At 35.3% G+C, this 13495-nt stretch overlaps 1 protein-coding gene across 1 annotated transcript; it reads left to right on the top strand.

Moving 5' to 3' along the window:
- The first annotated feature begins 349 nt into the window (after positions 1-349).
- On the top strand, positions 350-2872 carry LOC111907145 (F-box protein PP2-A15). The gene is made up of 3 exons (XM_023902946.2): positions 350-935; positions 1233-1351; positions 2140-2872. The coding sequence occupies exons 1-3, from the start codon at positions 624-626 to the stop codon at positions 2600-2602; spliced, it is 894 nt and encodes a 297-aa protein (XP_023758714.1). The 5' UTR covers positions 350-623; the 3' UTR covers positions 2603-2872.
- The last annotated feature ends 10623 nt before the right edge of the window (positions 2873-13495 follow it).

Here is a 13495-nt window from a genome sequence, read left to right as displayed (position 1 = left end):
TCGGTTTTGTTGAAAAAACCAATCCAAAAATCAGCATATACGAACCAAATAGTCCAATTGATTAATTCGGTTTTATCCGAATAATAAATAACCTTATCTGCTGACTGTATTGACGTGCTCCCCTGGTTGTTGCGTCTGGTTAGACTATAGACTAAAGAACCCCTAAAAAATTAAAAAAAATAATCTCTGATTTTTTTTTTTATCAATCAAACGGTGCCACAAGATTTTAGGCTATTCTAATACTTTTCCAAACCTACCCCTTTTACGATCTAAGATATTTTTCAAGACAAGTCCAAACCAATATATCTATTCATGTTTTTTTCTGGACCGAATCTTGATAAATGGATAGACAATTACACACCCACCTCCATGAAGAAGACGACCCGAGATGTGAGACTCGTGTTGCCATTATCCAATAACGTGTGGGCCCATCTTCAAAAACAAAATCAAAACACAGACTTTCATTATCACTGCAAAATTAAAGAATCCATTCAACCAGAAAGGGAGAAAGCTGCAAACGATCACCCTGCGAAGATCCAAAAAAACTCCCTTTTTCACTGCTACTAGTCGAACACCCTATCTCCACTTCTCCATCAACTCCCAAAATGAGTTGATACACCAACATGGGTTCATCGTTGTCTAATTTGACTGAGTGGGGTCCGATCGCCGGCGACGGACCGGGACTCGGTGACATACCCGAGAGCTGCGTGGCGTGTGTTTTTTTGTATCTTACGCCGCCGGAGATATGTAATCTAGCTCGCCTCAACCGTGCTTTCCGTGACGCAGCGTCGTCGGACGCCGTGTGGGAATCGAAGCTTCCACATAACTATCAAGATCTGCTGGACCTATTGCCTCCTGAGAGCTACCAAAACTTGTGTAAGAAAGACGTGTTTGCTCTCCTTTCTCGCCCTGTCCCATTCGACGACGGCAACAAGGTAAGCTGTCAATTTTTTTCTTTTTCAATTTCGTAATCTTTTGGGGTTTTTTGTTCAAATTCCCAATTAGGGTTTTGTTAGGCAATTGGGATTGAATCTGATTAGGTAACTTTACTTGAAATCTAGTTGTAAACATGGATTCATGTTCGAAGTAAAACTTTTTTTCTTAATTACTACTGCTCATCGACTAAGATTGATGATATATGATAATGTGAGCAGTGCTTAGATAGTAAGTTGTTCCTTTTGCTTTTATGGACGAGTCTTGAATTTAACCCTTTGAGATATGGGATGTTGAAGGTAGCATGGTTGGATAAGGTTACTGGAAGAGTTTGCTTGTCGATCTCCACCAAAGCAATGTCAATAACAGGAATTGAAGATCGAAGATATTGGAATTGGGTTTCTACTGAAGAATCCAGGTTGAATTCATGCTTCTGTAATTCACATTTGTTTAAAAGGATTAAATACAATAAATCACAACCTTGTGCTTAGGAAAATCTACCGAATTATAACATAGTCATCCAAATACAGTTAAATATTCATTGCTATAATTGGGTAGATTTTTCAAAGTTTAATTTCCTAAATCCTAATAGGAAAAATAATGAAACTACAATACTATAAGCTGTTGGATTTTTCAAGTTACAATGCCTTTATATGAAAAAACAAAAAACAAAAGAGTAAATTACTGAAATCGTTCCTATGGTTTGGTAAAAATTACACGTTTGGTCCCTAACTTTTTTTTGCACTCGGATCGTCCCTATGGTTTGATTTTGTTGCGTTTTTTGTCCCTATGGTTTGGTCAAAATTGCACGTTTGGTCCCTAACTTTATGTATGTAAGGGACGAAAAACGCAACAAAATCAAACCACAGGGACGAAAAACGCAACAAAATCTAACTATAGGGACGATCCGAGTGCAAAAAAAAAGTTAGGGACCAAACATGCAATTTTGACCAAACCATAGGGACGATTTCAGTAATTTACTCAAAACAAAAATACAATGTCAATAATAAAGAAATGAAAGTAGGATGCTATAACGAACAAATGAATAGAAGTAAATTGCTATTTTTAGCATTTAGCTCATGTTTAAAATAAAGCGAGGTAATGCCCTAATAGGGAAACCAATGAAAGTATGTTGCTATTTCTTGCATTATAATTAACGCTATTTAACATTAAGGAGAACGGATTGATTCTTCTAGTGTTTCACAGGTTCAATACCGTAGCATATTTACAACAAATATGGTGGTTTGAAGTCGATGGTTCCATAAAATTCCCACTCCCACCCGATATTTACACATTATCATTTAGAATACATTTGGGAAGATTTTCAAAAAGATTAGGGCGTCGTGTATGCTATTTTGAACACACTCATGGGTGGGATATAAAGCCCGTAAGATTTGATCTATCCACATCCAACGGTCAAGAATCATCGACCGAATGTTTTTTAGATGATTGTGTCGCAGATGAGCCAAATGGTTGCCATAAAAGGGGTTGTTGGATACATTATAAAGTAGGCGAGTTTATTGTAACCGAGTCAAATCCTGCAATCGAAATTAGGTTTTCAATGAAGCAAATAGATTGCACGCACTCGAAAGGTGGAATTTGTGTAGATAATGTGTCTATAATACCGAGTAATCTTGAAGCGTGTAGAAGGAGAAGGGCGTTGAAGTAATTTGCTAGTCGGCCATTCTATACTTTTTTTTACATATGATATGACAGTGTGTGACAACTCAGGGGTTGCTTTTGCTTTTACGCTAGGGATTGCAAAAATTTGTGATGTTGTTTGTAGCTTTTTTGTGAATACATGTATTAGTTAGGAAATATAATGGTTGTTATAATGGAGGATGTCATCTTGAATGTTCTTTTTTTTTGTGATGTTTGTGTCCTTGATGTTTGTGAATAATTGTTCAGAATGTATTTATGATCCGATTTAGCTTCTACACATCTAGTCGAATTTTTCTCTACCATTTTTTCATGTATCACAAAGGGGATGTGAAACAAAAACATAATGTAATAGATCTTCCTACACAAATTGGTTGGACAAAGGTGTGACATAGACTTCGTGTTTGATATTTTTGTCTGTTTAAAAAGACGTAAATATCCTCTTCATATTAGTTTTTTAACATAACCCTAGAATGATTGTTTAGACCTTGATAATTGAATTTCTAGGGTTTCAATTGTAATAGCCCATATATTATATAGAGTTATGTAACATATTTACATATTATATATGATGCTTTTGTGTTGCATGACAATATGGAACAACTCGAAGCAAGTATAGCAATTTTTTAGCAAAAACTAATTCATAGATGGGTTATTTGTATACATTTAGAGGGGTATTAAATGTTAGTCATGAAAGTGTACCTTACGTTTTAGAATTTAGAGTAAACCTTCATCCACAGTACAACATTTACAGCATGATATACAACTCACCATACCATTCTCGTTTTTTTACCCTTTTTTATTACGCTTATGTCCTTGGGCTCACTTGTTTTTTTATGGGTATTTTTTTTTATCTCTAGTTCCCGATCTGCCGACATTTTTTGCAATTGGGGGTAGGGATATGGTAGGGGTAGGGGTAGGGTACGGTAGGCAGATGTAATGTATAAAGGTGGGTTAGAGTCATAACTGAACCTAGGCTACTATGGGTGTAAAACAACACTTGAATCTCGAATATGAGGATGGTGTGCTCTTTTTATTTTATTTTTCGAAAGAGATGGGTATGATGTGTTTAAATACTATCACAAAAGACCAAGAAAGGTATGTTTGACTTTTTTATAATGTTATTTTTTTTACTATAAAAGTGTGGTTTTTTGTTATATAATTTAATTTAAATAAAAATTTTAATTTTAAAAAATATATATATATATAAACTTTATTACTTAAAAATTAAAAACCATTATATTGCATTACTTCAAAAATAAAAAAATGAAATTAAAAAAATCCTAAAAACTTAGCAATATATATATATATATATATATATATATATATATATATATATATATATATATATATATATATATATATATATATATATATATATATATATATATATATATATATATATCTTAAACCTATAAACTTAAAAAAACATACACTAAACTAAACGGTTAAAAACTTAAACATATTGAGCATTTCAAAACATATTACAAACTTATGTCACAATCTTTTTGTTTCCGAAGCTCTCTTTCGGAAGCAAGTTGCAAAGTTTTGTCTATTCTATCTTTTATACTCTTCATATTAGCCTCTTATTTCTTTCAACTCATCTGAATCTGACGTTTTGCCTTTGTCTTTGTTTTTTTTGCTTTGTTTCTCGTATTGGTCAGAAAGGTGGTTAAACTTGAATGGGTTCATCATCGTTGAGGTCGAAACCAACATAAACATCGAATGTAATGTGGTCAAATTTGAATGTTCTTGAGCGTTTTGAACCACTGTCGATATGCTTATCAGATGATTTGCTTGCTTTCCATTTTCTGTTATCTTTCACAAAATTCCAAATGTCAAGAAACTTGAAAGTCGTCTTGCTTTCTTTATGATACACAATTAATGCTTTCTGCAAATCACATCATCATTTTCTTCGCTTTTTCATTGAATCCAAATCATTAAATAACATGAATTCTTTGTTCACATTCCCCCATTTCGAGTACACTTAGTGTTTTGAACGATAATCACCAAGATTCATTTCTTTGTGGAACCTATGTCTAACTCACATTCAATACCGGTCACATTTTTGGTTTTTTCTATAATTGCATCTTCAGAAATATTGATCCATTATTGCGTAAATACTCACAATTCTTTGGGTTATCATCCTTTAGCCGCCACCTTCTCTTTTCTTTCACTTAGTGCTCGAGTGGGTTGAGTTTCTTGAACGAATTCGGGTTCGAAATCAGAAATGAGTATTTATGGTCGTGATAGTGTTTGTTGAACAAACTCAGGCTGAGAGAAAAAAAAATCAAACATATTAAAATTATAATCGAGTTGTGGTTGTGTTTGTCATTGTGGTTGTGAGAATTTTTGTGGAAAACATGGTAGCATATCGACATAATGATAATACGGTGACAAATAAAGTGGTTGATCATACAAAGGTCTTCGGGCGGTTGTGTGTCTTAGTGTATATTTTTTGGTTGTTTCGATTGTTAGGAAAAGACATCTTGAAAGTTTTTCAAAAAAAAGATGGTGAAAGATAAAGAAATTTTAGTGAGGTTTAGTAAAAAAGATATATATATATATATATATATATATATATATATATATATATATATATATATATATATATAATTAGGTTCATATATATATATATATAAACTCTATATATATTATGTGAATATATGATTAATTGTCAACCAATCAAATAATAAGGGGCATTATAGTAATTTTTCTTGACTAATTAATTAGCCAAATTAATTAAATAATCTAAATTAGCTTATTATTTAAATTTCAAAAATAAGATCATATATTTATTAAATAAAAGTGTGAAATTCTACTATTACCATCGACACTTATCCATCCATAGCTCATTTTTCGAATTCATCTTCGAACATTATTAAATACGACGTGGTGAATTTTGTGAGGCATTTTGAAGAGTTTGGATCACTATCTCATGGGTGTAACTCGTCCTTCATCACGCTTGCTCCTAAGTCTAAGGACCCACTGTCATTAAATGATTTTCGTCCGATAAGCCTGATTAGATGTCTAAGTAAGATTATAAGCAAGTTACTTTCCACTCGTATGAAGACTGTCATTGGTGGGATAATCGATGATGTCCAGTCGGCATATGTGGAAGGGCGGTGTATACTTGACGGCCCCTTTGTGGTTAATGAGATTTGTTCATGGGCTAAGTGGATCCGGAAAAAAGTCATCCTCTTCAAGGTAGACTTTGACAAAGCATTCGACTCACTGAATTGGGAATATTTAGATTTGGTTCTTGCACAGATGGGATTCGGGAACAAATGGAGGATGTGGATTCAAGGCTGTTTGATCTCGTCTAGGGCATCTGTTATCATTAACGGCTCTCCAACGAAAGAATTCTCTATAACCAAAGGAGTTAGACAGGGGGATCCTCTCTCACCATACTTATTTATTATTGCCATGGAGGGTTTAAACGTAGCACTTAAATCTGCTTGTGAGAAAGGGATTTTCAAAGGGATACAAATCCCTAGAAATGGACCAACCATATCTCACTTATTCTATGCGGACGATGCATTGTTTATCGGCGAGTGGTCTCGAGATAATCTTAAAAACCTTGCGCGAATTCTAAGATGTTTTCATATAGCCTCGGGCCTTAAGGTAAACTTTCATAAATCAAGAGTTTTTGGTATTGGCGCTACTATGCAAGAAACAAAAAATTGGGCTAGCTTGCTGGGTTGTGAAGCTGGTGTTCTCCCTTTCGACTACCTCGGGGTTCCGGTGGGAGCCAATATGAATCTCATAAGAAATTGGAAGCCCATAATTATGAAATTCCAATCCAAACTTTCTCTATGGAAGGCCAAAACCCTCTCATTTGGTGGTAGATTAACGTTAATAAAGTCAGTTCTGGGTAATTTGCCCACCTACTACTTATCATTATTTAAGGCCCCGAAAGGTGTAATAGACGAGATGGAGAAAATTAGACGAACTTTCTTATGGGGTGGCTGTGATGATCGAAATAAGATACACTGGGTATCTTGGGATAATGTCAGGGCGGACAAAAGTGACAGTGGATTGGGTGTAGGATCGATACAATCTTTAAACTATGGGTTACTTGTGAAATGGTGGTGGCGGTTAAAAAACGAAAAAAACTCTCTTTGGGCCCGGATAATCCATGGGATCCACAATCTGTCAAATAAGCCCTTCGATTACTTATCTCGACAGACGGGCAGTGGGGTGTGGATCAACATTTGGCATATTAAAGAGGACCTGTTAAAGTACGGTCTGGGAGTTCACGACTTGTTCAAACAAGTGATAAAGGGCGGAAAGGAAACATTATTCTGGTATGACCCATGGGCAGGTTCTGGGATCTTAAAAGACAAATTTCCTCACATGTTTGAGCTTGAAACTAGGAAAAGGTGTTCTGTTGCTGACCGAATTTCAGGAGCAACCATCTCTTGGAATTGGAAATATCACCCCCCCTGATGTTGGACTAGGTCCGGATGTGCAAGCACTAACTAGTGACATCTCTAGTATTCATTTAACTCTGGGAGGTTATCAATGTAGGTCTCTGTTAACAGGTGATGGTTCTTACACAGTAAGATCAATTAGGAAGGTTATTGACAAACTTCCTACCTCTATTACGGGCACAACGATAATACAGTGGTATAAGGTGGTCCTAATAAAGGTGTCATGTTTCGTATGGAGAGTTGTTCAAGGTAGAATACCCGTAGCAACTGCTCTGGAGAGGCGAGGTATTAAGGTGAATTCATTGTGGTGCAACGTATGTATTGGTCAACAGGAAAGTGTAGATCATGTTCTCATCGACTGCCCGTTCGCGTCCAGAATTAGAAGCAATATCATGAGTTGGTGTGGTGTAACGATGGATCACAGGTTAATAAGGAACACTGGAGATATTCTTCACGTTATATCGGCATGGGGGAGTTGTCCGAAGAGGAGGAAACGGCTAGCTATCATATGCCAAGGAATGTTATGGAGTCTATGGCGGTTCCGGAACAAACGATTATTTCTGAAGGAAGGAATCTCGCTGGTGCAAGGGACTAAATGTATTAAAACAATGGTTTTTTATTGGCTTAAACATAGGGGTAAAAAAGTAATATGTAATTGGGATGATTGGTTAGTGTCCCCTTTTATTGGCTTGTAATCGTTATCTTTGTACGTTGGTTGGGGCCCTCTTCTAGTCACTTGCTAGTTGAGGCTTTTCCCTCATTTAATATAATTGTCGTTTCCAAAAAAAATCTTCTTCTTACACCGTTCCCTACGCCAAATCTGAAATCGAAAGAGGCTAACGGTCGAGATAAACATTATGTTGAAAGTATTTGATCGATTACTTGAATGATTAGTTTTTTTTGTATTATTGATTTTGTTCGGTAAAAATTGTTTTGGTCGACAATTCCAAGTTCTAGGGTTTTGTTCCTCTATGTCATCTCCATTAACAAGGTAGTGTTTTGTTTTTACTTTTTTTTTTCTTTAATTTTCATTTGTTCTTTACTTGAAGATGATCAATTTTCCATTTAATGTCATGCTTTTGAATCCCCTTATTGTTTGTTTGATTCCAGCAAAAAGAAGGAACTTTGAAGATTCCAATTACCGTCCTCCATTTTTCAAAATACACAGAGCTCAACATTTTATCTATTTTTTCTTCTTTTTCTTCTGGTCACAAAAAAATTGAGAATAATGGCTCAATCAACTTCTTCTCACTCCTTCACTACTCGAATATGGTGAGATCGCCTCTCCCCATCTCTTATTTAGCGTTGGCAATCCTTTCAATGAACCACATGTAATTTTCCAATTAGATGTCTCATATTGCTTTAGAAAAGTCTTCTTCATCGGCACTTGCTTTTCCAACATGTGATTTATCTCATGTAGTGTCATATTGTTACACACAGGAACCCCTTCGTAAGGTATGTTTTGAGGTTTATTTATTTCCTATTCTTTAGTTTCCTTATTCCTAGGTCAGCCTACTTTCTGATGATAATAAGAAAAATTAATAATTCTTTTTTTTCTTCTTTCAACTGGCTAAAAAATATTTTCTATCACCATGCATATACAAGTATTTATATTAAAAAAAATTAATGAGTTCAGCCTAATAAAAATCGCATAATCTTAAATGTATCTTTGACCTTTGATTGCACTTATCTTAGTCTTATTAGAGCTTGTTATACGCTAATATGTAACGCCCGTGTTTCGAGGCTAAGGATTGATGCGATGATGTAATAGTCTAGGTCAATCATTGTAACCTATTTTACAGTAATAAAGATTAATTATTTGAATATCATGTGATTATATACTTGTTGGTAAAGATATAATAAAAATAAGCGTCAAAAATAAAATGTTGGATAAGCCCGATATCTATGAAGAAAGTTGTAGTGGTCGTAACAAGGATTCCAGAGATATAAAGAACGCTGAAATCCGAGTTATAACGAAGAAGTTATGACATGTCGAAGTTTCGCGACAGAACCGATACAACACTGCGTAACGTAAATAGTGAATTTATGATAGAATGCTTTTTAGCCTTAATGATCTAAATTAAAGTCGTAGTGTTCGTTAAATCGAGAGCGTACATAAAAAGAACGCCAAAATCTGATTTCGTATAAGGAAATTATGATTTTTTTAAGTTCCGGTTTAGTAGTATGCAACCCGGAGTTCGAATATTAGATCGAACGATTTCTAGCCGATAGAATCTAAACTTTCTCACTTCAGATCTAAACTTTTCAGATCTAGAATATATATATATATATATATATATATATATATATATATATATATATATATATATATATATATATATATATATATATATATACACACACACATACATTTGAAATCTAGGCTGAATGAAAGATTTAAACTTTTTCAGCTCTAGACTGTATATGTGTTTTATATCTACAAATATGTTGGGTAGAACATGGGTAGATGAAATAGTTGATGTGTGGTAAAATGATGAGATGCCTCGATGTTTATGATGATCTAGTCATCTAGCGGAGTATAAATGACGACCACAGACTATTCTTGGCAGTCCAGTGGAACGCTAGCAGACTCACAACCTGTAGGTTTTTTTGAACTAAGTGTTCACTAGATGTACTCCATCCCTCCGTTGTTGCCTTATTTGACATGTATTGCTGAGGAATACCCTAAGCAATGTTGTCACCCCGAAAAAAATCATTAGGCTAAGTCCCTTAGAATAGATGCTTTAGGACGTAAAGTGAGGATAACGGGAACGGGTAATCGGGTTAATGATTTGATGAAAACAAATAATGAACTTATTATTGTGGGTTGAAAACCCTATATGCTCACCAGGCTCCCAGCCTGAACGACTCAGTTTCTTGTATTACAGGTAGTGGCAAAAGCATAGTTGGATAATCTGACGAAGATTATGGATTTATAGGCCAGTAGAAAATAAATAGAATGTTGTAAGGCTTATATTGTTTTGAGGCCAATTCTGTTTTGTGGCCTATGATGTTTTGTTTATGCTTTTGATTTGTATTGACGATGACATCCTGAGTTTTGTAATGTAATGAAAATACATATCTTCAAGAAATACTTTGATAATTTTTTTATCGTATTTTGTTTTTGGGGACAAATTCCGCAACACTTTTCTTTGAAAGATTACTTTGATTTTATTATAAAAGCATAAACGAAATAAGTCTTTTATGGCCGTAAAAATGGGGATGTCACAGTTGGTATCATATCATTAGTTTAAGCGAACTAGGAATTTGTAGGATTTCTAGACTTAAACTTAGAATGCTAAGCGATGATTGTGAGATGAGTGTCTTCCATATTTTAGACACGAGCACTAGTTTATTTTAGGAAAGATGCCTAAAATGTTTTTATGTGCTAAATGCTTTATGTTTGCGTTGTACGCTATGATTTGTTCGAATCTATGGTCTGTTACCGACCAGATCTGGAAACCTTAGGTGTTTAGGATTCTAAGCGTTCGATTACGATATTAGAACTAGCACGTAACGTTTCGGAATGATAAGGAGACTTTAAACGTCTATCGTGAATAAAGATCTAAATTCACCTAATTTGGTGTATAGATCGAAATGGAAAGAACCCGAAGTGGAGTTGGAAACGCAAATGGAAACCGGAATCAATGACCTCAACCCCAAGTGATTGAGCAGGTGCCGATAGTAGAATCTGTACCTAAGCCAGTCGCAATGGCTGGAGTACAAGCCATGATTTAGGCTATGATGACTGAACAAAGGGAAGAAATGAGAAAACTATTGCTGAATAACAGATATGAACCTTCGATGCCTGTTGAACAACCAGAAGTGAATGACGGACAATCAGAGGAAGGGAATTACAGTCGCACTGTCAGTTAAGTGGAACCCCAGTGATCAGGAGGAACAACCATGATGAAGGAGTTGAGAGGAACGAATGCAAGTATAAGAACTTAATGACTTGCAAGCCATCAACTTTCACGGGGAAGGAAGATCGATTTGGAGTCATGAACTGGATATCGGAGATGGAATTGGCCTTCATAACATGTGGTTGCAAAGGCAAGCTACAAACCACATTTGTAGTGCGTCAGTTCAGAGTTGGCGTTGTTCGCTGGTGGAACACCCTAAACCCCAATGAGCCCCTACAACTGACTTGGGCTGAGTTTTTGGTACATTTTAAGCGTAGATACTGCTTGGCCCAAAATCTGCTTGAGCTTGAGAGCTGTCACACCCCAAAACCAAGAACGGCGGAAACGTTCAGGGGTGGAGGACGTCATGTGAAGTATCATAACAGTGTAAAGTAGTAAACAAGCAACAACATCATCCATTGCATTAAAAGTAAAGTTTTAATACATGTGTGTTCTTTCATTGTAATAAGACACCAAAATATGTAATCAAAATAAAAGACGAGTCTTGTCTGTGCTCCGTCTTCTTAAAACCTGGTCATCGTACCTGTCTACTGGTGACCTGAGAATACAAGTTATTTTGAAAGCGAGTATCAGCATAAAGCTGGTGAATTCATAAGTATTTAAGTGTCATTACTCTGTTTTGGAAAGCTGTTATGAATGCCATGTAAAGTTTTGATTGAAACATTTGATATAAGTGTGAAAACCCTAGAAAATCCTATATTTCCTACTAGTATAAAAGTAGTCTTCTACCAAGACCTGAATGTTTTGAATGTAGTCTTCTACCAAGACCTGAATGTTTTGAATGTAGTCTTCTACCAAGACCTGAATGTTTTGAAAGTAGTCTTCTACCAAGACCTGAATGTTTTGAATGTAGTCTTCTACTAAGACCTGAATGTTTTGAATGTAGTCTTCTACCAAGACCTGAATGTAACAAAGATGGTTTTTCCCTCGTATGACCACTCTTAACAATTTAAATACTCTACCGCATCTTTTATGTGAATGTATCACAAAATAAAAGTAATAGGAAAAATATAGCAATATAAGTATTATCCTTTTGTATTAGGATAAACCTGACATCGCGACTGCCGAAAAGTATTAACCTTGAACCTCCGTAGCTGTTCATTTTCCTCTTTAGCTAACAGCAGGTCGTAGGAATGGTTAGTCCCGTAAAGGTACCCCTAATATAAGTATTAACCGTAGGCATCCGTAGATGTTCATTATCCTCTGTATCCAACATCAGGGTGTAGGAATGGTTAGTCCCGTAAAGGTACTCCTAGTATAAGTATTAACCGTAGGCATCCGTAGATGTTCATTATCCTCTGTATCCAACAGCAGGGTGTAGGAATGGTTAGTCCCGTAAAGGTACTCCTAGTATAAGTATTAACTGTAGGCATCCGTAGATGTTCATTACCTCTGTTGCTAAGAGGTGGGTTCTGGAATGGTTAGTCGCGTATAGTATCCTTTTGTACTAGGATAGACAGAACTACTCTACACGTATAATATGTAATAGTAACTCATCATATAGTTTCTAGGTACAAGTATCCATGTAAGTGTATCCATGTAAGAGGATCCATGTAAGTGTATCTCATCATATAGCATTTAGTATAGACTCATGAATGAACTGACTCTGGTGTGATTCCTTGTAATAGGAATAATGTTTTGTATCCCCTAAACTATCCTTATAATAGTTTACTGTAATATATTTATGGTCCAAGAAGGTTTATACACCCTTGCTACTCAAGAGTGTGGGAAACTGAATGAAGAATGAAAGCTGTCATATCAATACACATATATATGAACATAAGTGTATAGATATAGATTTGACCAAGGATATGAAAAAGGTTTTGTAAAACATTTAAGAGTTTTGAATAATAAATAACAATGACTTGATGTCATTTTATAAACATTTCAAAAGTAATTCATTTGATAACAAAACATTTTTAAGACAGAAAACCATTTCATGTATCACATTTTGAAGCATGTGAAATCAGTTGGATGAAAACACAATTATGAATCACATATGATTGATTCTATAGCATGTTGTTTTCTACCTGTATTCTCCCCCATTAAAGCATTTTAAAATCATTTAAAACATCGATTAAGGGGTATGAACTCACCTGTAGATGGTGGTTTGGATGAACTGAACAATGTAGGATTGCTAAGTGTCAAGTGAAGACTTGTACACACTCAAAGATCCTAGTTAACATATAATCACACATATATGTATCCAATTAGTCTTTACTACTAATTGACAATGTTAAGACATCCTAGAACATGCTAAACACCTTATATAAGTGCTATAAGCCCTAAGGATTGCATCTAAGTTGTTATAGGACAAAGCTATTGGGTTTAGGGTTCCAAAGAAGCCCTTTCTTGAGTTTACTCCCCAAGGACCATAACACCATGAGTTTACGGTCGTAAACTCTTGAGTTTACGGTCGTAATCTCCTAAGATTTTGATCATTTGATGTTTTGAAGCCTTACATGTCCCTTAGAAGTATTTCTACTTGATGGTTTAGTCTTTGGAAGAGATTAGGGCACCCTTTACCTCCTTTGAGGAGTTGATGGC

Source organism: Lactuca sativa, chromosome 2, assembly GCF_002870075.4.
Source record: "Lactuca sativa cultivar Salinas chromosome 2, Lsat_Salinas_v11, whole genome shotgun sequence".
Classification (NCBI taxonomy): domain Eukaryota; kingdom Viridiplantae; phylum Streptophyta; class Magnoliopsida; order Asterales; family Asteraceae; genus Lactuca; species Lactuca sativa.
Note: the sequence above shows the minus strand (reverse complement) of the source record. Positions and strands in the feature narration are given on the sequence as shown.

What these genes read in the sequence shown, in the direction of transcription:
- LOC111907145 (XM_023902946.2), top strand. Translation starts at nt 624, where the DNA reads ATGGGTTCATCGTTGTCTAATTTGACTGAGTGGGGTCCGATCGCCGGC. An exon ending in CATTCGACGACGGCAACAAG is followed by an intron (nt 936 to 1,232) that starts GTAAGCTGTCAA and finishes GGGATGTTGAAG; the next exon opens with GTAGCATGGTTGGATAAGGT. An exon ending in GTTTCTACTGAAGAATCCAG is followed by an intron (nt 1,352 to 2,139) that starts GTTGAATTCATG and finishes AGTGTTTCACAG; the next exon opens with GTTCAATACCGTAGCATATT.